Raw genomic sequence first — 23,971 nt, forward strand, 5'->3', positions numbered from 1 at the left:
TCCTGCCTTTATTATTTTTATAAATAACTCAAGGTGGGGAAGATACCTATTACTCCTTCCTCCTCCTATTTTCCCCACAACAACCACCCTGTGAGGTGAGATGCAAGCTCTGTTGCCAAGGTAATAGGGAGAAAAACATCTTCTACGTCCGGAACAGCCAGATAATATTGGGGCGGCGGCGGCGGCGGCGGCAGCAGCAGCAGCAGCAGCAGCAGCAGCAGCAGCAGCAGCAGCAGCAGCAGCAGCAGCAGCACAATCAGACTTGCAGGCTTGATGTCAGCCCCACTGGGTAGACCAGACCAAGAAATCAACTCCTCAGGAAGGCTAAAACTAGTTAAAACTTGAGACTGGCTATAATAACAGAATGGACAGACTGTGAGCTCAGCTATCTGTTTCTTAGATCCATGTAATTTCTGGGTTCTTAGAGCTGCCTGGGAGATACTTGTGTTTGGATCCATGCAGTGGTGTTAGCATCTCTGAGGGAGGAGGTGGTTCCTCTGAACTTAAAAGAGGCAGTGGTATGACCTCTCCTCAAATGGGATTGCTGGACCCAACACTTACAGACAATTTTCATCTAGTCTCTAACCTTTCCTTTTCAGATTCTGCATGAAATGGATTATCCAGATCCATTTCAGATCAGGGCACAGTATGGAAATAGCATTGATCACACTTGTTAATGAAATTTGGTGCAGTTGGGATGGCAGCAGCTTCACCATCCTGGTGCTCCTTGATTTAAGAGAATTTTGATATTGTGGGGGCCTGGTGCTATGGGGACTGGGAATGCTAGGGAAACAGATTATGGTGGTTCTCCTCCTTTTTCTGTGGCTGCCTGACAGGAAGGGAGAGATTGAGCCAGAAGCCCCTCACCTGTATTTGCCTCAGGGCTCAACACTTTTGCCCCTTCTACATCTACAGGATTGTGGATATTTGGGCCCCCTGATCTTGGGGACTATCTCTAGTCTTGGATGGGGCTGAAATTCCCCACTCAAGCCAATGCACTATCTGAGGCTCTTCTTGGACTCTCCTGTTCCTCTTCTGGCAAAATGAAAACATTTAGATAATGAAAACCATTCTTTGCATCAGTTTAACTTTAATAATTTTTTATACAACTTCAGATCATTCTCAATACTATAAATGCACAGCCTTGTTAGAAAGATACTCCCTCCCACTCTGTGGAATATCCAGAACTTTAGAGAACACTAAATCAAAGTTAAAAATGCACTCTGTGTCAGTGTTCTCCAATCTGGTATCTGATATTAATATTTTAAAATTCCTTACCTGGACTGATTTGTGGATCTATAGGGTCATCTCATAGCATTGCTTATTTAAAAGGCAAATAGCGAGAAAGTGCAAAAAAAATCATAGTACTAATAGACAAAGCAACTCAATTGCATCAATCAGCTGTCCACAACTGGTACCCTCAGGACGCTCTAAAGATAGAAAGCTATAGTTCTGTGTCAGAACTGAAGTGCAGAAGATTCCACGTTCAGTCCCTAATATTTCCAAGCATGACGCAAACATTCAAATCTAAGACAATGCTAACCATCGTCTGGTCTCACACATTGTACTAAGTGATTTGTTTGACTTGGATTTAGTATATTGCGTAAATTCAGTTCTTATGGTTTGTGAACCAAGGTTTGTAATTATAATTAGCATTTGTATGTACTAGAGAATAACAGCTTAGTCAACTGTAATTAAAACACTCCACTGCTTTTTGCACTATGTTCTATTATCACCAGCCAATGCTAATAATACCAGGCTAGTTGTATCAATGTTTAACTCAGGGTCAGATAGTTTTATTTGGCCAGGCAGCCTTGGAATTCTGGGGGACAGAGTCCCAACCCATCTAGAAGGCAGACTGAGGTCAATATATTAGCAGTAAATTGGGTCTTAAATGAGGTCATTTAAAGGTAAAGACATCCTCAAGCCCAGCTGTTATTGGGTAGGGTTACAGCTGTGACTTACTCTTGCCTTTTCCAGGATGTCTCTCAACTTCCCAATTGATCTTACATCCCTGGGATTTCCAGGCAGCCCCCCCCTCTCCCCAAGTATGCTTAGTTTCTGAGATTAGACAGGATTGGCTAGATGATGCCACTGTCTGAGGCATTTAGGAAATTTTAAATGCAAATATTATTGAACGGATATGAACTCAGGGTAGAACTGCAATATATTGGTGAAAATAAAATTATTTCGACTCACTTCTCATCAGTGCAACCCAGATAATAACAATCTACCTTATAGGACTGTTGTGAATGGAGAGTGAAAAGAATTCTCCAATTTTAGATTGCTTTGTAAACGTTAGCAATGAGGTGTTTGGAGTTGGGGCAGGAGAGTCATCAAGCCCCAGACAAATAGCTATTTATAACGGGAAAGATGTTGAGATCGTTGAACAGGCATTGCTGATTCATAATCAAAACAAAAGTTCTGAAGAAGAGGAACTGTCTGCATAAAAGCAGCAGCTCCAGCTTCCAAAGCAGTGGCAACTAATGCCCTAGAAGGGAAAAAAAAAAACTTGGTTCACTGGTTGGTTGGCAAGAGCTTTGCCTTTGAGAGCTGTGAAAATGACAGCAGAACTACCGGTGTTCCATTTCCCTATTTAACACACAGAGAAGCAGGAGTCCCACTCTGGAGACAAGTCCCCTGAACTCAGCAAAACAAGTAACAGCAGATCGAAAATTGCCCAATTAGCCTTGAAAAAGAAAAGCACTTCCAGCCATTCCTCTCGGTCTGCATCCTCCTTGCTGTGCTTCCTTCCAATTACTAATCAATGCTGCAGAGACTCCACAGGCCCAGCTCACAATTACAGCTCTTCCAGTGCTGCTTGCAAACATCAAGTCTGGGGAAGAGGTCTACAAATGGGTATTCCTCACCCGAATCTGCCCTCTGAAGCTGTCCTTAACTTGGGTGTGTATGTGTGAATAGGAAAGTTAGCTCACCAGGACCAAAGTTGTACCAAACAATTCAGGATTCCATAATATCCTCAATTATTTTCTCTAGGCAGGGATGTAGAAATACAGTATATTGTCTAAGGACATCCACTTGGCTCCTCTAGACAGCAAAAGTGACTACAGCAAATCAGACATCTGCCTAGGACATCAATTATGTTACCTCTGAGTTGGGACTCCTCATTTATCACTTCCCAAACCAACCAAAATCTGATAAAATGTAACTTATATTCCTGGTCTGTTTGGGAATCAGAAATCAGTAGGAGTCACTACCAAAGCAATCAGCATGTTTAACTGGGTCAGTGAATACCTGCTAGTTAAATTTCCTCCAGGCAGGTCCAGTTATGCACAGGCATAAGCTAACTCCACCCAGTAAGTTATTTCATGGGAACACCTAGTTTTGACTTGTTTTGCAGATCTTGTTTTCCAAGAAAAAGGGGCAAAGAAGAAACAAAAAACTGCTGTAGTGGCTAAGGCACCAGGCTAGAAACTGGGAGACCATGAGTTCTAGTCCTGACTTAGGCACAAAGCCAGCTGGGTGACCTTGGGCCAGTCATTCTCTCTCAGCCCTAGGAAGGAGGCAATGGGAAACCACTTCTGAAAAACCTTGCCAAGAAAACTGCAGGGACTTGTCCAGGCAGTCACCAGGAGTCAATGCGCATACAAAGAAGAGAGCAGAGATCTTCTAGTTTCCCAAAAGGTGTCTCTTTTGCAAGCTAATGTAATTGTGTATTGCCAGAACAATTGCTAAGGAGATCTGAGTTGGAGGTTAACTAGTGGGTTGAATATACTGTAAGAACAAGTTCTATATTGTGTTAAATGTTAAATAATCCCACCTGGTATAAAACTGTTCATCCCCCGACCCAGACAAAGGTATAAAAAAAAGTGACTCTCACTCTACATGTATCTGACACAAACATGGAATAATTATTTTTCTCATGGAACTAAGAAATTTCCCTTCACAATTTACAAGTAGTAGGTGTTATATTAGAGGTTTACAAGAATTTTCCAGAGATGGAAAGCTTTCTAAGGCAAGTGAGTTTGCAAAATCAGATTCTGATGGCTGTTATTTTTTAAATGAGAATGGCTGTTCACCTTCCTTGTGTAAGAAGCTGGCATATTTTTTTTCCAGATATTGCTACATAGAACCACCACCTCAGTAAAATTTAAAGTTGTTGAGTAAATAAGGTTGACTCTAGCCCTTTGTGGACATGGGCATCTGCATGGGGTATGTGACAACCATGCATCATGACTTCATCATGCAAATGATGCAAATTAGATACCTTAGGTCATTTATGTCACATAATTCATATCACTTGTGCAATGGGATTGTGATGCACATAATGTCCACATGGCTTCTACCAATAGTTTATGTTAGCCTTTGATGGCTTACCTAGACTTTCCAAGCCCTTAATAATATAGGTAGTCCTCATTTAGCCACTACAATTGGGACTGGCAACTTGGTTGTTAAGCAAAATGGTCGCTAAGTAAAACTGTGACTGTGCTTATGATCTTACTTCAGCTTTCCTTTGCTTTACAGACCTGCCAAGGTCATAAATACAAGGACTGGTCATAAAAGTTACTTTTTCATCACTGTCACAACTGCAAACAGTCACTAAATGAGGCAGTTGCTCAATGAGGACTACCTGTAGCTCCCTTCTGGGTCACATGAATGGAAGGCTTAGAACAGAGAAGTTGATAGCATCCCAAGCTACTGTCCAATTGCCTCTCCTGGAAGGATGCACTGGGGGATTTTTTTTTCTGCACAGCTCTTGGCCAGATCCATCTCATTTTCAAACTCCTTGTTGGCTTATTCCTCCACACCAAATTTGATCCTGTTCTATTCAGTTTTCAGAGAATTACTATCCCTTACAGAGTTCTTACTATTTACATAATTCTTTTCCAATACTCTGTGGATTGTGGAAAGAATAAGCAGCATGATTAAGCACTGTGCTTCCATCCTAAAAGAAATCAAACAGAGTGTGGACTAGCATGAGGAAGACTTCATTGTCCAAGCTGCAGCTGAAAACTGGCTGAGGGCTGACTTTACTACAATGGGATAAGATGCTGAAAAAGCCCATCAAACTCTCTCAGATGAGGAACTAGTCCAGGCAAAGGAGCATAACCACTATGGAACATTTGTACAAATGTCATAAAAGAAGATGATCAACAACTATAGGAATTCAAATATGACAATGACATATTTGTCATTCTAAAAGAAAGCCAAATTGAAAGACTTCTTCAAAAATTTAACTCCACATGCCCAGGGATGAAATTTGTGAGAGACAGAGAAAGAAAAAAAACTCCCATTCCTAGACAACCTCATCACTACACTGTATGATGGCAGGCGGCAAAACCAAGTATGTGGGAAACCCACCCGCATGGACCAAATCTGAAACTTCAACAGCAACACCCCACCACACATAAAATCAGCTGCACAAGAATCCTTATCAACCAATCCAAAACACACTGCAGCTCACTAGCACTGAGAAAAGCAGAATTCAACTTACCTCACAGGGTTGTTGTTGTGGGGAAAAGAGGAGGAAGAAGGACTATTAGGTTTGTTCGCCACCCACCTTCAGAAATTTATAAAAATAATAAAGGAGGGATAAAAATAAAATAAATAAAATAAAATAAAATAAATATTCGATAGGAACAACTCCTCTAGCCTTGCCCTAAAATTTCATTTAAAAAATGCCCCAAGAACCACCACAGTAACAGCCCCGTACAAAGGGAATATAACAGAACATGGCAGCAGATTACACCAGCCTCTGGTGGCCCACAAACCTACAAAAACTCTACGAAGAATCCTGTGTAAACCAAAAGTCTACACATCCCACCAAGAACCAATATCATATACAGAATAAACTGTCTGGGTTGCAGCCAACTGTACCCTAGGACAGATGGGATGCCAACTATATCAAAGAACACATAACTGCAACGAAGAACCAAGACTAGACCAGATGTAACAGCCACCCATGCCCTTAGAATGAACCACACATTTGGCTGAAAAATACAGGAATAACTGACCATGCAAACTGCAGAAAAGCCAGAGAATTTCTAGAAACCTGGCACTCAAGTAAAGGAATCATCAACAGATCAATGCAACTGGATATGATTTACCACCTGATCCAGCATCTGATTCAAGCTATATGCAAATGACTGAAGAGTTGGACCATTCAAAAAAAGCATCCAATCATTAACCAACCCCAGAAAATTAAAATTCCACACGTACAAATACTGCAAGGTGATCCCCACTTCTGAATCTTTGCATGGAGAAAGCCTTGCTGGAATGTGAGGCAAGTTGCACAAAATGTGATCTGTGCTTTGGTGTTGATCTCCCTAGGTCAGGAGAACCTCAACCAAAGTTTGTACAACAAATCTGAGCTACCTCTATGCCATGAAATCCTGTAGGAATTCAAACAGAATTCTAGGAATTAGAAGAATTTACTGTGGAAGACTTTTCTAATCCAAATACAATAGTTAAACTAGGAATGAAACTAGGAAGTTATTTTGTTAACTCTCAGATCATCCTACTGTCCTAGTCCATATTCTGTGTGGCTTGGAAAGAGAAAAGATAGTATTCTGTTATAGAGAATAGATTGTAGTAATTCTCTTTTGCAGTAATTCTAAACTTGAAATTAGCTCATAATTTCAATCTATTAGGTTCAAAATTCTTGAATCTGTAACAAGTCCTGACTTCATTCCAACTTTATTATTTTTAAAATTCAACCTGAGATTAACTACAAGTTCATTTATATTTTTTGTATACACATTTTCTATTTGGGATATGCAGTGTTGATTGTGTTAAACAAAGGAAAAAATGTATCCTGATTGTTACACCATGATGCACAAGGAGGATAAGGATACTGTATTAATGCTTACGTTTCATGCCACATTCTTTTTGGCAATAACTATGGACCAAAATTTTAAAATAATTCAAGAATTTGTAATATCAGATTTTTTAAAAATCCAAATGCAGAATATTGATTCAATGAATGAATGGCGATGAAGCCAGACTGCTCAATTCTAATGACCTTTCAAGAGTGGGTACAGATATTTAATATTCTCATTTTGCTGATGGGCATTGAGGGTCAAAAATAGTGCCCTGGGAAAATATAGAAAACAAAGACTACAAAGTTGCTTGCTAGCTAAAATTTCATAAATTGAAAAATCATCATAATCTAACTCTACAGATCTTGATAAATGTAACTGGAGATTTTTGAGGTTGGGAACAAAGTATCCTAGAGGAAATCTATCTATGTGGTTGCTAAAAGTTGGCACCGACTTGATGGCATATAATCAATACCAGGGCCAGTCAAACTTTAGGTGACTAAGATCCATTTTTTAAAAACCTTTTTCCCCAGCTGTTGGACAGAAAGAGGCTGATGGTATCAGAGGGACCAGGGACAGAATTTTAAGTCCTTTTTCCTTCCTTTTTGGGGGGGGGGGGAGGGAGAATTGCATCAATCTTTTTTTCCCCCCTCTAAAAAAAGAAATGCCATAATGATTCATCATTTCACATAAGATTTTAAGGACTGAACTACAGTTACACGCTTGGGGAGCTCTTAAAAAGCTAGCAGGGACGTCACATAAAGTCCATCAATTGCCTATAAATTTGCCAGATACAAAAATGTTCAGATAAGCAAAGGATTCATATCATGAAAGGATGGGTAACCAGTGGCCTTCATGTGGCCCTGCAGCCCCCCAGCACTCTGAGAAAAGTCTCCTGGAATTTGGTTACAAAATAGCCAACTTGTAGCAATATAATTTAGGGGGGAGGGTGATTTTAAAGAATGGTTTTTGTCTTGGAGGTCTTCTACTCTCCTCTAATATGAAAACCTCAGGAAAAAAAAAGGCTGAAAAAAAATCTATACTGGCCACCCAGTATAATAGTTAGGAGAGTGGCCTATCTAATAATCCTATGCAGAGACTTAAAAATACTCAGCTTTGAGTAAGAATCCACTCCTATGCCATTATCTTACACAACATGCTCTATTGGGCAAGTTAAAGACCTAGGATCTGCACAACATGCTGAGCTAAGTTTTAATATTACCATTATTTTTTGTGAGTCACTGTGTTTGAAGCCAGGTTGTTTAGTTAGTTTATAATTTAATGTATTGTGCAAACGCAGAAAATGGTTTAATTCAATAAACCAATTAAGCATGATGTGTGAACCTAGTTGTAGTTTATTGCTGATGAAGTTCTATTGCTTTTAATGTTGTTCTTGTTAGGAATAATAATGTTTTGATAAGTACAGAAATCAGTGGGGTTGAAATCCATTAGTTCCTTTTCAAGAATTAGCCAGATACATTATAATCGCATTATTACACTGCTGATGGGAAAAGGATTTCCTCTGAACAGCACTTTCTTCCAAAAAATTTCCCAAGTAGGATTATGTTTCTAGAATCAATGACACATACCTGGTTGGTCAAAACAAACAAAAAAAAAAAACATAACTGGAAGCCAAACTATTTCCTACCTCCAATCTGTCCGTCCGCATTAGCTTCTGTGCTGCTGCTGCTGCTGCAGCAGGAACTGGCACACCAGGATTCCCTGCAACCAGCATTGGTGCTGTTGGCAAGATCTCTGCTGGGACCAAGCCAGGAGAAACTGGCCCCAAATAGGGGTTAAAGGCTGTTGAAGCATTGGTGGCTAGGCTTGGTGCAACTGAAAACATTGGCTGGAAAAAGAGAGAGAGAGAGAGAGAGAGAGAGAGACAGTGCAAGAGAGTCAAGTGTGAATACTAGTCCAAAAAAGCTTTATACATAAAATCATTTGAAATAATGCAACATTTGTGCATGCAGACAGTAATATTAACTGACCCTCTCACAAATGGAAGAAGCTTCCTGTTCAAGGAAGGCATTTGAACCAGCAACAGATCCCAGCAACTGTAAGGGAAGGAGATAAAGTTTGCATACTTCCCCTGTTCTGGACAATCAGTCACTTCTCCACTGCAGGCATGAAAGAACTGGTACAGAAAGGGGCAATCGAAAAGGTCAGCCTTCTTCCACCAGCAAAGGCATCCCAAGAGGAACTCATCCCAAGCAGATCAGAACTGAGGATCTATGCTCTAGGGCCTTCCTTTGGAATAATCTACAACACTTTTTGTATGATTCCTGCTGCAATAATTTTAATGTTTATCCTAAAGTGGTGTTAAAATTTGCCTTTCAAATTGTCAAGTCCTTTTCCTCTGTGAAAAGAGTTTTTTGTCTTTCTACCTTATTCTTAGAGAGCGTCACAATTTTATTTGAATTTCTCTTGGTGATGTTTTTCAGCTTTACTTTTGAAAATGTTAGAGGGTGCTATAGTTGTTGCTGTTAAGGCTTCTTTTCGTCCTCTCAAGTCTCCCTAGCAGCCCACACTTCCAATCAGTAAAAGTCCAGTTGGAGAAGATTCCTCCTAATGTTTTGCCTTTATCTAATAGAAGTGTGAGAAGCTAGGGTGACCATACAACAAGAAACACAAAACATTTATATACATCATTTGAACTCTTAAGTATTTTAAAGCAAGAACACAATGTTTTACTTAAAAGAATTTATTGAATTTTTCTTTTCCTTCTTTTCCCATCAAATTGAATAGAACATGACATGAAAAAGGCAGGATAATTTTAATATATGGCACTAATTTCTTCAGCCTCAACCGTATGATGTACAAGACAAAGACAACACTCACTTCTTGTTTAGCCTTCAGATATACTAATTAGTAGCCAATTCAGGACGCCAGTGACCACTGGGCAGGGATAATTTATATTGCACTGATATAATTCTTACAGCAATAATGGAACAGCATTTTTATTCTTTTCACAAGCAATTAAATTGTAGGGTACACACATGTTTTTAATATGGTACCTCTCAAAAGGCTTTTTCTTTTACAAATGCTATTGATATTATTTTTATGAAACCTCATACTGAAGTAAAATACCATTAAAATTTGACATTATCATCACTGTTGTAACATATAAGTAAAACCATATGAGGTTGCTGTACACTGTATACATTTAGGTCACTACTAATGTTCTGATTAGCAATCTTAAAGCCAGAGAGCATAGTAAAGAGAAATAGGGAAAGGTTTTCTTTTCTAGTCTCTTCTTTACCCAAACTGGGTAGATAATCTAATGCAGCAATTATAAGAACTTCATCATTTACTGAGTTGATTTATATCCCACCTTGATAAGGAAGCAGATGATCAAAGTGGCTTACAAGTCTCTCACACACAATACAAGGTAAAAATAGTTCAAATGATCTGGATGACTTACAAAAGCAGAGACAGGGGACAAGATTTAGCTTGCAAGGGACTGTGAATTTGAAAGTGGGGGTGGTAATAAAGAAAGTTTAACCTTTGCCATCCTGCTTGATTTTGACTTGGCCCCTGTATTTCATTACCAAAAAGTGATCCATCACAAGTCGTAAAACACTCTGGCCAGCATGGTAGGTTCCCTATTAGCCTTCCTGTACCTACTGTAGGACAAGTGATCTGGTGTTCTCTAAATGTATTTGACCTCTGTTCCCAAAACCCCCAGCTAATTCCTGAGAATTATGGCATCTGAATTTAAATGCATCTAGGGAGAACTAGGTTCAACAAGGCTGCTCTACAGTTAAAAATAAAGTAGAAAGAAAGGCAAACTTCTAACCACATCTTTGAAGTAACATATGTTTGGTTCTAAGGTTTTCTATTTTCTAAGATTTTAAACTAACCTGTAGCTTAGCCCTAATGCAAAGTTAATAAAATCCCTGAACAGTTCTATACCCATTCCCATTACAACTCGAAGAACTTCTGAATATGCTAGGACTGATCAAATGATTGCTAATGTTCACAACTCAGTAAATAAATGCTGGTGTATCATTTACCCTTAGAAATAATCAGAACTAATCTCTGAAGAAATGTATGGGTGGGTCTTCATATGGAAGATCCCATAGCAAACGAGCTATTAAGAGCTAAATGCTATGCTCTGCTCCTACAGGAAACAAGTGAAAGCAAATAAAGCCAGTGTTTTCTAATAACCTGATTGTCCAGTCCAAAATGTTTTCTAAAAGTTAGTAATTATTTATCTCCTTAACATGCCCTGCATTCTTGGCTGTCTCATCTCCTTCCCACTCCTGTTAGTGAACATTACTGCCTCATGACAAATTCTTGTTATATTATCATACGTAAAATGCAGTAAAGGAATGAGAACCAGTGCTGAAAAATGCTGATGCCACCTAAAGGCTCGAGAATAATGAGACTGATTAGCTCAACCACATGGTAGATGGGGGCTCACCCGAGAAGTTATCATATTGCAAAGCAATAGGAAAGTCTCTGACTAGTATGTTCAAGACCTCACAGGGTTTACTACTACTGTCGTGATCATAGTATCTACAGTTCTGACAAACAATGACAGCCAATAAGTTATTTTATTTAATGGGAGAAAAAGAGGATCAGGGTAACTGGATTAGAAAATTTAGCCTGAGCTACTGACTGGTTTTTTAAAAAAACTGTAACTGTTTACACTCTTGGAAGTCCCGAACATTTGGATCTTTATACATAATTTCCCATTTGCATGAATTGAAATGCAATTTTATACTGATTGGTATAATAGTTATCTTAGACACATTTCTTCACTGTAAATTCTTCTGTTTTCAACTCTCAGCATGTGCATCTTGGACATGTCTTTCTGGAAATATTTTGTGGATTCTTTTTTTAAGAGAAATAAATGGGATAGTTCCAAATTCCATCTAGGCCAGAGGTTCACAATGCAGCAGGCTCTGCTTTATGGAATGTGCCATTTCTCATGAATATAAATTCATCATGGCTTTCTTTTACATCCCTAGCTCTCAGTTTTGTGGACTGACAGAGTGGGAACGTTTCCCACTTTAAAACCTAAATGTATGTGTGGCTTATTTTGCTGCTCTCCACCTTGTGAAGTTTGTCTCCCTTCACCAAACTCTCTTCTTGGATTTGCTTGCTGCTGAAAGATGCATTTCTAACTAAGAACAAATTCCTTCCATGCTCTTACCCATTTTCTTTCCTGACCAGGGAGGATGAAAACAAGTATACAAACAGAGAAAGAAAGAGATGGTCCAAGGAAAGAAGAGATTTCTAGAGTGCACTTCTGAGGAGGAAGGAGTTGTGTATGCAGGATTTCTTCCTGGTAGTGAAAGCAAATTTTTCTCAGGCTGTGCTCATGCACAGGACCTGCCTAATATAAAAATTCCCCAATTTTATAGGGAAGTGAGTAATTTGTAAAAAGATGCTGGGCAAGACGTTTGGAGCACAATAACTTTCCTTGGACTGATATCCTCAAGATGTAGTACAACTACAGCTTCATACATTTGGAAAGCAGTATGTTGGAGAGAGCTGGCTTATGGAATCGCCAAGGGTCAGATACAACTGAATGGATAATTCAATTCGATGTTGGAGAAGGCTGGAGTAAAGAACTGTATGTAAGTGACTGCACTTGTAAAAATACTTATTGGGCCAAGGTAGCCTTTGCTTTGACTGAAGAGAAAGGGGCTGAGATTTACTAGTTTCATGGGAAGAAAAGGGCACTCTCCTCTGCTCAGAAGCACTTTTATGCATTCTTACTGACTAGTATTAAAGATTACTGTCTACCAAGGCTAATTTGTAGATCCTTGAAAGTATGTAGGAAACACTCTATTACTAAATCTAACCACCAAATATTCAAAAAAGGCTATTAGCTAAAAAAAAAGGAAGCATTTTTCACATTAGTCCATTTATAACTTCAACAAATCAGTAACAAAAGATGGAAAGCTAAGTAATCAAATAAAAGCATTCAGACAGGCCTTACATAGATTCAGCTGGGCTTATATATAGTTATTTATATATATTGTATATTTATATTGTTATTTTATTTATGTTATTAAATTTATATCCCACCTTTGTTTTGTACAACTAAAGTCAGCATACATAATGCTCCTGTCTCCTGTAGAGACAGCCTAAATTTCAGTAGGAGAGGCTGATTCAGAAAGAGCTTATACTACTTCGTTAGATTATTATTCCTCCTGTCCTTTTGGAGCACTGGGTAATATCCTTTTTCCAAAATTTTCCTATAATAATCATCATCAGTGGTCTTGATTGAATTGAGAGACAAACAAAGCCAAGGTTCCAAAGCTGAGTAAATTTGAACAACTTGTTCATGAAAATACAAGCTCAGAAGCTGAAGTTATGGCAAGACCAACAATTTTTTTAAAAGAAAATTCCTAATGAGAAGTTTTTAAAGTTGAAGGAATTGCTGTTTTCCCATCGATGCATTGGAAGCACTAGCTCTGGTTCTGCAAGTTCTATGATCCAGCTCAAATTACTGCAATTTGGGGCCTGTACTAGCACATTCCAGATTAGGGTACTGTACATGATGTTATGGTTACTTTCCCTCCCTTTGAGAATAAAACCAGTCCAATGACTAGCATAAAGAAAGAGGTTTGTGCATTTATTTGGGGTGGTGGTAGTAAATCAACATTTAAATAACCTGAAAGAAACTATTTGCAATAGTACAGCATATGACTGAAAACAATCCAACCACATTAGCATCATTTTCCTTTCCTGCATTACAGGATACTTAATATTTTAAGCATCATTGCTCTGTGGTCTACAGTCAGATGAACTGAGCAAGAGTGAGAAAGTTACCAAGCTGTTAAAATGCAGCAAAAGAAAGAAACATTCATTCCAATGACTGCTGAGTCACTGTGTACTTAGTGACTAAATCATTGGTTAAAATGGATGTCCTTGATTCCTTTTTCACAATGCAGAGTCATCCTGCTTCATTTTGCACAACGCTCCTAGGTATGAAGGATAATTTGGGGTTGGTTTTCCCAGATGCAATTTAACCAAGAAGAGCCCCCACTTATTTAATTGTGGAGGTTGGGGGGAAGACAAAAAAGAGAAATCAAATGGTTTTATATAAATGCCTACAAGCAGCTAGTGTACTATGACAGTGTTGTAAGAAATATGATTCAGTTGTGGTACATTTATCATTGGAAGAGAACGGGGCACAATTTTTCACTGGACAAAGACCCAGGTGAACTGCCAGGTTTCCATAGCTATTTGATATGAACCTGTCCAGATATCAATATTAATAGGTGATCCTTGCTTTTGGAGATCTATTTGTTTGGGGCACACTAGAGAGCCTTCTCAACATTGCTCCCAGCTGTGGAATGCAGAGCCCTGATAGCTCAGCATAGCTCTCAAGGTCATGCATTTCAGAAAATGCATGATCTGCTTTAGATACCTAAGCATGAAATAGATGTTCTTTGTTTCATTTGCTGCCCACTATACATTTGTATGGCAAAACTCTGTTTCTGTAATTTGTGTGCTATCTTTCCCCTTCTCTGAAATGATTCACTTTAGTCAGTGAAAAAGGGCAGGTGTACTCATACAACCCAGGTGGTTCGTGGACTATGCAGGGTAGTATTTCACCTCTCTTTCAATGATTTAAAGGATTCCCTCTGCAGTTTCCAATCAACCACTTCTCACTAGTTTGTAGATAAGGTGGTTGGGCTTAAACTAACAAGGGCTCTGGATGAGACAGCTTATCTAGATCCTTTTAGTTGGGCTTCAGGCACTGGGAATGGGATAGAAACCACATTGATCACTCTTGACTTGCTAGATATTTCAGCAGCATTTAATATCATCTACCATGGTTTCCTTTAAGATCACTAGTGATTGTTAGAGATCGGAAATACTGTTATACAGTGGTCCCAGTCCTTTGTGAGTAGGCAGTTCCAATCAGTTGGCCTTAAAGGTAACTTGGAAGCTGCAGTTGGCACAGAATTAAGAGGCCTGCTTATATCCTTGTTACTTCTTATTCACAAAGAATCTGTCCATTAAACATGATCTAGTAGGGAGAAGACACTCTGGAACTCATCCCAAAAGGGAATGGGGGATGACTTGGACCTGGAGAACAACATGCTGAGCAGCAGCACCTTCTTTGGAACAGCTTGCCCAAGTCAGATGCATCCCTAGCCTGATGGCATTTCACAAAATGGTAAAAAAAGTCCTTTTCAGAAGGGTACTCAGATTTGCCTGATAGTAGCATCTGTTTTTATTAACAGTATGTATTGGTTTTCAATGGGTTTGGCTTTATGAGTATTTTATGTTTCATTTTGTTTATTGTAAGCTGCTAGAATGAGAAAAGGTGGCATAAATAAATACATACAGGACTCAAACATGGTCCTCTATCATGGTGATATCCAAGAGTTCTGGTTATGTGGGGGGGAGGTTTAGACAACCAGTCAATCACACACCTCAAAGCATACAGGCTTCCCTCAAAGGCAGAGGAAAGGTGATCAGACATTTCCAAGTGCTCTTCATAAACTGAATGAGAAAAATAATGGATAGTTTTAAAAAGAATTATGTAATTGCAATTTGTGTGTATGTACATGTGGTGGCGCTGCGGGTTAAACCGCTGAGCTGTTGATCGGAAGGTCGGCGGTTCGAAACCGCGCGGCGGGGTGAGCTCCCGTTGCTCGTCCCAGCTCCTGCTCACCTAGCAGTTCGAAAACATGCAAATGTGAGTAGATCAATAGGTACCGCTTCGGTGGGAAGGTAACGGCGTTCCGAGTCGTCATGCTGGCCACATGACCCGGAAGTGTCCTATGGACAACGCCGGCTCCAAGGCTTAGAAACGGAGATGAGCACCGCCCCCTAGAGTCGGACTCGACTGGACTTTACGTCAAGGGAAACCTTTACCTTTACCTTACATGTGCTTCTGAGTCAGTCTTGACTTCTAACAACTACCTGGAAAAGTCCCTGCTGGGGTTTTTTGGCAACATTTTCTGAAGTGTTTGCCACTGCCTCCTTCCCAGGGCAGAGAGGAAGTGACTGGCCCAAGGTCACCCAGTTGCTTTGTACCTAAGGTGGGACTAGAACTCATGGTCTCCCCGTTTCTAGCCTGATGCCTTAACCACTAACACTGGCTCTCTCTGTTCCCCTTGTCCTTAAGCAATAGAGAGGGATGGGAGTATTACAAGAGACATTTCATTTCTGTGATGATGTCATTATGCAAAGGCCATAACATAAAATAATTTAACCTTTGAGTCAGTGTTGACGGCTGGTGACTGCCTGGACAAGTCCCTGCAGTTTTCTTGGCAAGATTTCGTAAGGGTTTGCCACTGCCTTCTTCCTAGGGAGTGTGACCGGCCCAAGGTCACCCAGATGGCTTCATGCCTAAGGTGGGACTAGAACTCACAGTCTAGTATAAGGCGGGACTAGAACTCACCAAACTGTCATGCGCTGCCTACCTCTGAATAACGTTCAGACACTGGGTTGCAAAGCAGGCTCTGGTTTATTTCAGGATAGGTACAACGTTGTTAGAAAAAAGCTGAGAGTGACAGGAGCGCGCCGGTGCGGGGTTTAAATACCCCGCGCCGGTCAGCGCCCCCTCGCTCTCGGTGACGTCACCCCCCTTTGTCCCATGCGTTGCCCTGCCATTGGTTGAGGGTTTCCAGGATCGCCCATCCTCAGGTTTTCATTCTTCTGCTGATTGCTTTCAGCTGGGCGATCCCCGTGGTATTGCTGCTGATGGCTTGGGTGGCTCCGTGATCCGTTTATCTATTGTTTGTTAGCCGTTAGTCGTTGTGGGTTGATGGCTACTTAACTTGTACCCCTTCACCTATTTCCTTGTCATTGTCATGAGTGCCATTGCGCTGATTACTTTAGCTCAACGGCACTCATGACATACTGCCCCCTTTCCGAATAGTGTTCTCCCCCGGGTTTCTGGGTTTTCCCCATGGAGCTGTCAAAACGCCATTTTTTTTTTTTTTTTTTTTTTTTTTTTCAAAGTTCCCGCCGGAGTAGTTGTCGCCCCTCCCTTTGCTCCTCCCTCTACCACGTGCCTTCCCAGGGTGTGTCCATGGTGCGCATGCTCGGGTTCTGACCTGGCGTGCGCATGCTCCAACCACACCCTGTTTGTTTGGCTCAGTTCGGCGAGGCGAGAGGCGTGGCTGGTCGGGTGCTGCTCAGCTCCAGGTAGGGCCCTTTTTTGCTTATTTGGAGTGCGTCGCCTTTGTTGTGTCTCCTGGGCGTTGCCCCCAGGTTGCCCTGTTGACTTGCTTGCCACTCCCCCGCGGCCAGGGGGCGGGGGGAGGGTGCTGGCGATCGTTTGTCACCACCCCGTGGGCCCGGGGCGGGGGGAGTGAGTCCCGGGGGGGGGGAGGTCCACCCAAGTCGCGGGCTTGGGGGGGGCCCCTTCCCTTGGGGCACGGGAGGCGGGGGGAGGCCTGCGGGGGGGGGGGTTGGTTTTGCTGACCTTGATTGCGGTTTGTCGGGGTATGCCCGGTGGAATGCTCTGGTCAGGTCAGGTGCTTTAACGTTGTGCGCCGCCACCCATTCCGGGTGGGGGAAGTGTTTCCACCTGACCAGATAGTGTAGGGTTCCTCGTTGCTTGCGTGAGTCGAGGATGTCCCTTATCTCGAAGTGGTGTTGCCCGTCGATCATAAGCGGTGCGGGCTGAGGCGTGCTTGGGTGCCATCGGGAGGTGGTTGCCGGTTTTAGGAGGCTGGTGTGGAACACCGGGTGGAGCCTCCGGAGGTTGTGTGGCAGGTCCAGGCGTATTGCTACCGGGTTCACTATTTGCGTGACTCGGAACGGCCCGATGTACTTAGGCCCCAGTTTTTTCGAGGGTTGGGTTGACTTTAGGAACTTGGTGGAGAGATAGGCCATATCCCCCGCCTGGAACGTCGGTTGTTGGCGCCGGTGCTTGTCGGCCTGCTCTTTGTAAGCAGCCTGTGCCTCCTTCAGCGCCGCCGTGATTACTGGCCATGCTTCCGCGATCTTCCGTCCCCAGTCGCTGGCGTCCACCTGGGGTTCCGGGGGTTGAGGTAGCTCCGGTATGGGGACGAAGTCGCGCCCCGAGACTACTTCGAACGGGGTTTTTCCCGTGCTCGTGTGGACGGCGTTGTTGTATGCGACTTCGGCGAACGGGAGCAGTTCAGCCCAGTCGTCCTGGTGGTAGTTCGTATAGGATCGTATAAATTGCTCTAAGGTGGCATTAAGAACCTCAGTGGCTCCGTCCGTCTGCGGATGCCAAGCCGTAGACAGGGCCTGTTGGGTCCCCGTCAGCTTCAAGAAGGCCCGCCAGAATTTGGAGGTGAACTGTGTGCCCCTGTCGGTCACCACACGTGCGGGACATCCGTGTAGCCTGTACACGTGGATGAGGAAGAGTTTGGCTAGTTGTTGTGAGGATGGGACTGACGTGCAGGGGATGAAGTGGGCCTGCTTTGAGAAGTAGTCCTTCACCACCCAAATGGCCGTTTTCTTCTGGCTGGGTGGGAGGTCCACTATAAAATCCATAGAGATTTCCTCCCATGGGCGGGAGGGTTCTGCCACCCGTTGCAATAGCCCCGCGGGTTTGCCTGGTGCCCGTTTGGCCCTAGCGCACGTTGGGCAGGACGCCACGTAGGTTTTTACGTCTCGCCTGAGCGCGGGCCACCAGAATTGCCGCCGTGTTAGGTGTAGGGTCTTGAGGAACCCAAAGTGTCCCGCTTGCTTGGCGTCGTGTGACCTATGCAAGATCGCCTGGCGTTGCGAGTCCGGGACGTAGATTCTGCCTTCCCCCCATGCTAGGTCTTGCGCCATCGTTACCTTGTCGGGGTTTGCCAGGAACCAGGGGTCGGTTTTGAGGGCGGCGGCGAGGTCCGTGCGCATTCCCCCTGGTAGTTGCGGTTGCCTTCTTTCCGTCGCCGGTTGTCCCGCCGTCGGCTGCGCCGTAGCGTCGAGCTGCCTTCGTGCGCCGCTTCGGGTGGTCACGGCCATCCCCAGTTGCGAGGCGGATAGGACCGTCCCAATGGTGTCTGGGGCGGGCTCTTCGTCTTGGGGCAGTCGGGAGAGGGCGTCGGCCAGGAAGTTCTTCTTGCCCGGCATGAACTTCAACTGGAAGTCAAAGCGGCTGAAGAATTGTGCCCATCGGACCTGTTTTGGGCTAAGGCGTCTAGGCGTTCGTAGGGCCTCGAGGTTCCGGTGGTCCGTCCAGACCTCGAATGGTTGGGTGGCTCCCTCGAGTAGGTGACGCCATGTTTCTAGTGCCGATTTCACCGCAAAGGCTTCTTTCTCCCAGACGTGCCATCGCCTCTCTGTCTCGGAGAACTTCCTTGACAGGTAGGCGCATGGTTTCAGGAGCCCCGTGGAGTCTTTTTGTAGGAGGATGGCTCCCAGGGAGAAGTCTGAGGCGTCGGCTTGGACCACGAACGGCCGTTCTGGGTCCGGGTGCGCGAGGATTGGCTCCGTCGTGAACAGCGCTTTCAGCTTGTCGAATGCGGTCTGGCACGCGGGAGTCCAATTCAGCACTGTGCCTGGGTTCTTGGCGCGTCTGGTGTCCCCCACCCCTTTGGTTTTGAGGAGGTCCGTTAAGGGGAGGGCTATCTCAGCGAACCCCCGGGCGAAGGACCTGTAGAAATTCGCGAATCCCAGGAAGCTCTGTAGTTGCCGTCTGTTGCGGGGCCGCTCCCAGTTTAGTACCGCTTCGACTTTTGCGGGGTCCATTTCGATGCCGTCCCCGGAGATTCGATACCCCAAATAGTCTAGGCGGTCTTTGTGAAACTCGCACTTTGCGGGCTTTGCATAGAGCTGCGCCCTTCTGAGCTTGTCGAGGACTTGCCTGACTAAGGTTACGTGTTCCTCGTATGTTTTTGTGTAAATAAGGACGTCGTCGATGTAGACCAGGACCCCGTTAAACAGATGTTCATGCAGTACCTCATTGATGAGCTGCATGAACACCCCAGGGGCCCCCGCGAGTCCGAAGGGCAGTACCTTGTACTGGAAAGCGCCTAGGGGGCAGTTGAACGCCGTCTTCCATTCGTCCCCCTCCCTGATTCGGATGCGATAGTACGCCTCGCGCAGGTCCAATTTGGAAAAGACTTTGCCCGTGGACAGGTGGGCGAGCATGTCCTTCACCAGGGGTAAGGGGTATTTGTTGGACAGGGAAGCCGCGTTTAGGCCCCGGTAGTCGGTACAGAGCCGTAGGGTCCCGTCTTTCTTCTCCCGGAATAGGACGGGGGCTCCGACCGGAGAGCATGCTGGCTCTATAAATCCCCTGTCTAGGTTTTTATCGATGAACTCCCGGAGGGTTGCCATCTCCTTCGGGGTCATCGAATAGATCTTTGGTCTAGGTAGGGGGACGTCGGGCAGTAGGTCGATTCGGCAATCCGTCTTGCGGTGGGGGGGTAGTTGGTCTGCCTCTGCTTCTCCGAAGACCTCGGAGAAGTCGGCGTATTGTTCCGGTAGGTCTGCAGTGGTAGCGGCGTTGTCTTGTGTGGTCGCCTCCGCTCGTCCTACCGTGGGGTTGCTTTTGCCAGCTGGTACTGGTGCTCGATACTCGCCGTCGCCGAATGTGAAGGTGCGGGTCGCCCAGTTGATCCGCGGGTTGTTTTTCGCGAGCCATGGCATCCCCAGGACTGCAATGGGCCGTCCGATGGGCGTGACTACGAACGATGTGCGCTCGGTGTGAGTGCCCATTTGCAGGGTGACCGGCTCGGTTTGTAGCGTGGCTGGTTTCCCCCCCGCTGTGGAGCCGTCCAGCTGGTGGAATGCCAGCGGCGTGGGGAGGGGGAAGCAGCGGAGTTCGAGTTTGGCGACTAGGTCGGGGTGGATAAGGTTTTTTGAGCACCCCGAGTCCACTAGTGCCGCGGCCGTGGTGGCTCCGTTGCCGGCAGAGAGTTGAATTGCTGCCAATATTACGGAGCTTTTGTCGTTTCGTTGAGGTGGTTCGCGTTGCTGTCCCGCCGCCTGCCCCGCCACGCGTTTCAGGGCAAGCGGGGAGCATTTCCCGCCGGCTGGTCGGGGTCGGTATTGTCCTCTTCTCCCCAGTAAGCGTCCCAGCCCTCTTCCGGTGTCGCTGTGGCCACGGTCATTCGGCGGTGAGGGGGCGGCCCCGGGTTGGGTGGTTTGGGGCTAATTTTCGGGGCGGGCTTGGGCGCGCTGGTCGGCGGTCGGTTGGCGAAGCAGTCCGCCGTCTTGTGCCCTAATTTGCCACACCTCCCGCAGGGCTCCCGGTTGAACTTCTTTTTTGGGTATATGGGGCCGGCCATCCCCCCGTGTGGTGCGGGTACCTTTTTCCCGACGTAGTTTGTGTCTTCCGTGGTTGTCATAAGGAAGGTGCGGTGCGCGTGTTCGGCTTTCCCCGCGAGGTGGATCCACCCGTGTAACGTTTCTGGGTCGTCGCGGTAGAGGGCCCATTGGAGAACGTCGCGGTTGAGCCCCTTTTTGAAGATTTCCAGCAGGGTGGTCTCAGACCAGTCGCAGACCTTTCCCGCGAGGGCTTTGAACTCCAGGGCGTAGTCAGGGACCGTGCGTGCGCCCTGTTTAAGTCTCTGGAGTGCGCTTTTCGCCCGTACTTTAGCTAGGGGGTCTTCGAAATAGTTTTTCATCTCGTTGATGAAAGCAGGGAAGGTGGCGAGGGCGGGGGAGCTGGACTCGTACAGTTGGACGTACCAGTCCGCCGCCCTGTCTTGGAGTTTGATCGCCACGGCGCCGATCTTGTCGGCCTCGGAGTCATAGGAGTGTCCGTGCCTCCCCATGAACTCCCTAGCATTGGTGACGAAAAACGAGAGTTTTGAGGGGGTCCCATCGAAGAAGATGGGGAAGTCCTTTGGGGCCCGGGCGTTTTGCGCGGCCCCGCCTCTCGCTTCCCGGGATGTGGTGTCGGCCGCCTGTGCCGTCTGCTGGCTCTCCGCTGGCTCGTGTGGGTTCGGTGCTTCGCTCGGGGTGTAGGCTTGTGCGGGGACGTCATTGGGTGGCGCGGGGGGCATAAGCGCCTGGAGCATGGTCCGGAGTTCCGTCAGCTGAGCCCGCATGGCCGCGAGTTCAGCTCGTGCCTCCTCGTCCACAGCCCGCACCGCCGCTGGGGCCGGTTCCGTTGGCGCGTCCTCGGGGGGGGGGGTTCATCGTCCCTCCGCCGCGGGTCCGCTTCCTCCTCCGTCTGATGGGTGTCTCCGTCGTCCTCCTCCGTGTCGAGCACCGTGGGGCTGTCGCTCCACACCCGTTGCTGGGGTGCGATGTGGGGCGCGGGGTCCTCCGCTGGTTTCGGAAGTCGTGCTGCTCCCTCCCGCGGTCGGGTTGCCTCCGTCGCCATCTCCCCTTGGGGTTGGAGCTGAGGCTCGGGTCGGGTGGGGTGGGCGTCCATGGCTCCGGGAGTCCGCGGTGCCTCTGGCCTCGGTCGGTCCTCCTCTGTCTCTTGCCGCGCGGCTCGCCCTCCTTGCCCGCGCCGTTCCGGCCTCATCTTGCTGGTCTTCTCGCCGTCTACTCCTCCCGCGGCTCGTTGTCGTCCGGTGGGGCTCGGCGAGGCTGAGTTTATGACTCTCAGCTTTATGTCATGCGCTGCCTACCTCTGAATAACGTTCAGACACTGGGTTGCAAAGCAGGCTCTGGTTTATTTCAGGATAGGTACAACGTTGTTAGAAAAAAGCTGAGAGTGACAGGAGCGCGCCGGTGCGGGGTTTAAATACCCCGCGCCGGTCAGCGCCCCCTCGCTCTCGGTGACGTCACCCCCCTTTGTCCCATGCGTTGCCCTGCCATTGGTTGAGGGTTTCCAGGATCGCCCATCCTCAGGTTTTCATTCTTCTGCTGATTGCTTTCAGCTGGGCGATCCCCGTGGTATTGCTGCTGATGGCTTGGGTGGCTCCGTGATCCGTTTATCTATTGTTTGTTAGCCGTTAGTCGTTGTGGGTTGATGGCTACTTAACTTGTACCCCTTCACCTATTTCCTTGTCATTGTCATGAGTGCCATTGCGCTGATTACTTTAGCTCAACGGCACTCATGACACCAAACTGTCTCTCATATAATGTAATACAGTAAGCAAATGACTAACAACATTGCATTTTTTATATTTATATTCTTTTGAGAATGGGTGGCATACAAATTAAGTAACTCAATAATGTTAAAATTGAAGAATCAAGTGGGTTAAGGTAATTTCTTTTTGTATCATTATTTTAATTCATGTTATTGACTTTCTACACAAAGGTACTGCAGCATACAATATGGAAGAAGATGAAAAGATAAAACATCTGTGTTTCACATGACATTCTCAACATTAAAAAAAATTAAGCACTGTTGACATTAGAGTGCAAAGATGTGTCCCTTCTCAGTTTATAATCCCATTGGCTCAAGCTTAGTTTCTGACACTCATGAAACAGTAATCATATTGGATTTTATTACTTCAGAATGTATATGAGGGGTTAATTTATGCAAGAGCAACTCTGTTTCAAAATTCTTGCCAGGCAGAAAGCTTTCATAACAAGTTCAGCAGAAGTTTGTGCAGGCACTGGTTTCTTTAAGAAAAAGAAATGAAACGAAACTCTTCCATTTATGTTAAATGAAAGTGAAAAATTCTAGATCTCTGGGCTAAAAAAAAAGTCAGGAGTGTGAAATGGTGATGTGGTTTAAACTATACATACATACATACATACATACATACATATATATTTATTATACATACATACACACACACATATAAGAGAATTTATGTTCATGTTGTGGGACAGTTTGCCTAAGATCTGATGTTTTCTCTTCCAGCAAGAGGAACTTATATCTCGGGGGGTTGAGATGTGAAAATGCTGTTTCTTCTCCACATTTCTCCATATTAACAGTACGAATCAAAACCTAAAGGCCTGTCAGGGGACAGGCAAGCCACATAAGCAGGTATAGCCTCAGCTTTCAAAATAACATCCTAACCCTGCATAAATCTATCAACTTCTCAACACCAAGAAGGGGGGAGAGCTTTTAGAGAGTCAGACAGCATCATTCAAGTATCCCTTTCATGCTTATTTTAAATGTCAGAAACCCAAGATGCAGAAAGTGCTTCCAGAGGTAGCAACATAATAGAAAAAGTGGAAGAAAGAATGAGTCTAAGTGTTCACTACAGGTAACAGCCGCTTGGAGACATCCAAGTCACACAGAGGTACAAGATTTTGCAAATCAAAAACATTAGGAAGGGCACATGCCATGCTGCTTCTCAGTCCCAAAGTGAATCCAGATTATTGTTCTTGAAGCTTTTCCCAATCTAGCACCCTCCAGATGTGTTGGGACTGTAGGGCAAATC

General features: G+C 45.0%; 1 protein-coding gene across 17 annotated transcripts in view; it reads right to left on the reverse strand.

The window, feature by feature from the left end:
* Nucleotides 1–23,971, reverse strand: part of MBNL1 (muscleblind like splicing regulator 1) — a 197,894-nt gene that overhangs the window by 22,772 nt on the left and 151,151 nt on the right. For 10 of the 17 annotated variants that reach the window (XM_063306544.1, XM_063306548.1, XM_063306550.1 and 7 more), the window contains 2 exons: nt 8,771–8,836; nt 8,428–8,628 (listed from right to left, as the gene is read on the reverse strand). In XM_063306544.1, coding sequence (XP_063162614.1) covers nt 8,428–8,628; nt 8,771–8,836 — 267 coding nt within the window. The remainder of the gene's footprint in view (nt 1–8,427; nt 8,629–8,770; nt 8,837–23,971) is intronic. The other 7 variants (XM_063306553.1, XM_063306555.1, XM_063306546.1 and 4 more) reach the window with 1 other exon arrangement.

The sequence above is a fragment of the Candoia aspera genome, chromosome 6 (genome assembly GCF_035149785.1).
Source record: "Candoia aspera isolate rCanAsp1 chromosome 6, rCanAsp1.hap2, whole genome shotgun sequence".
In the NCBI taxonomy this organism is placed as follows: Eukaryota; Metazoa; Chordata; class Lepidosauria; order Squamata; family Boidae; genus Candoia; species Candoia aspera.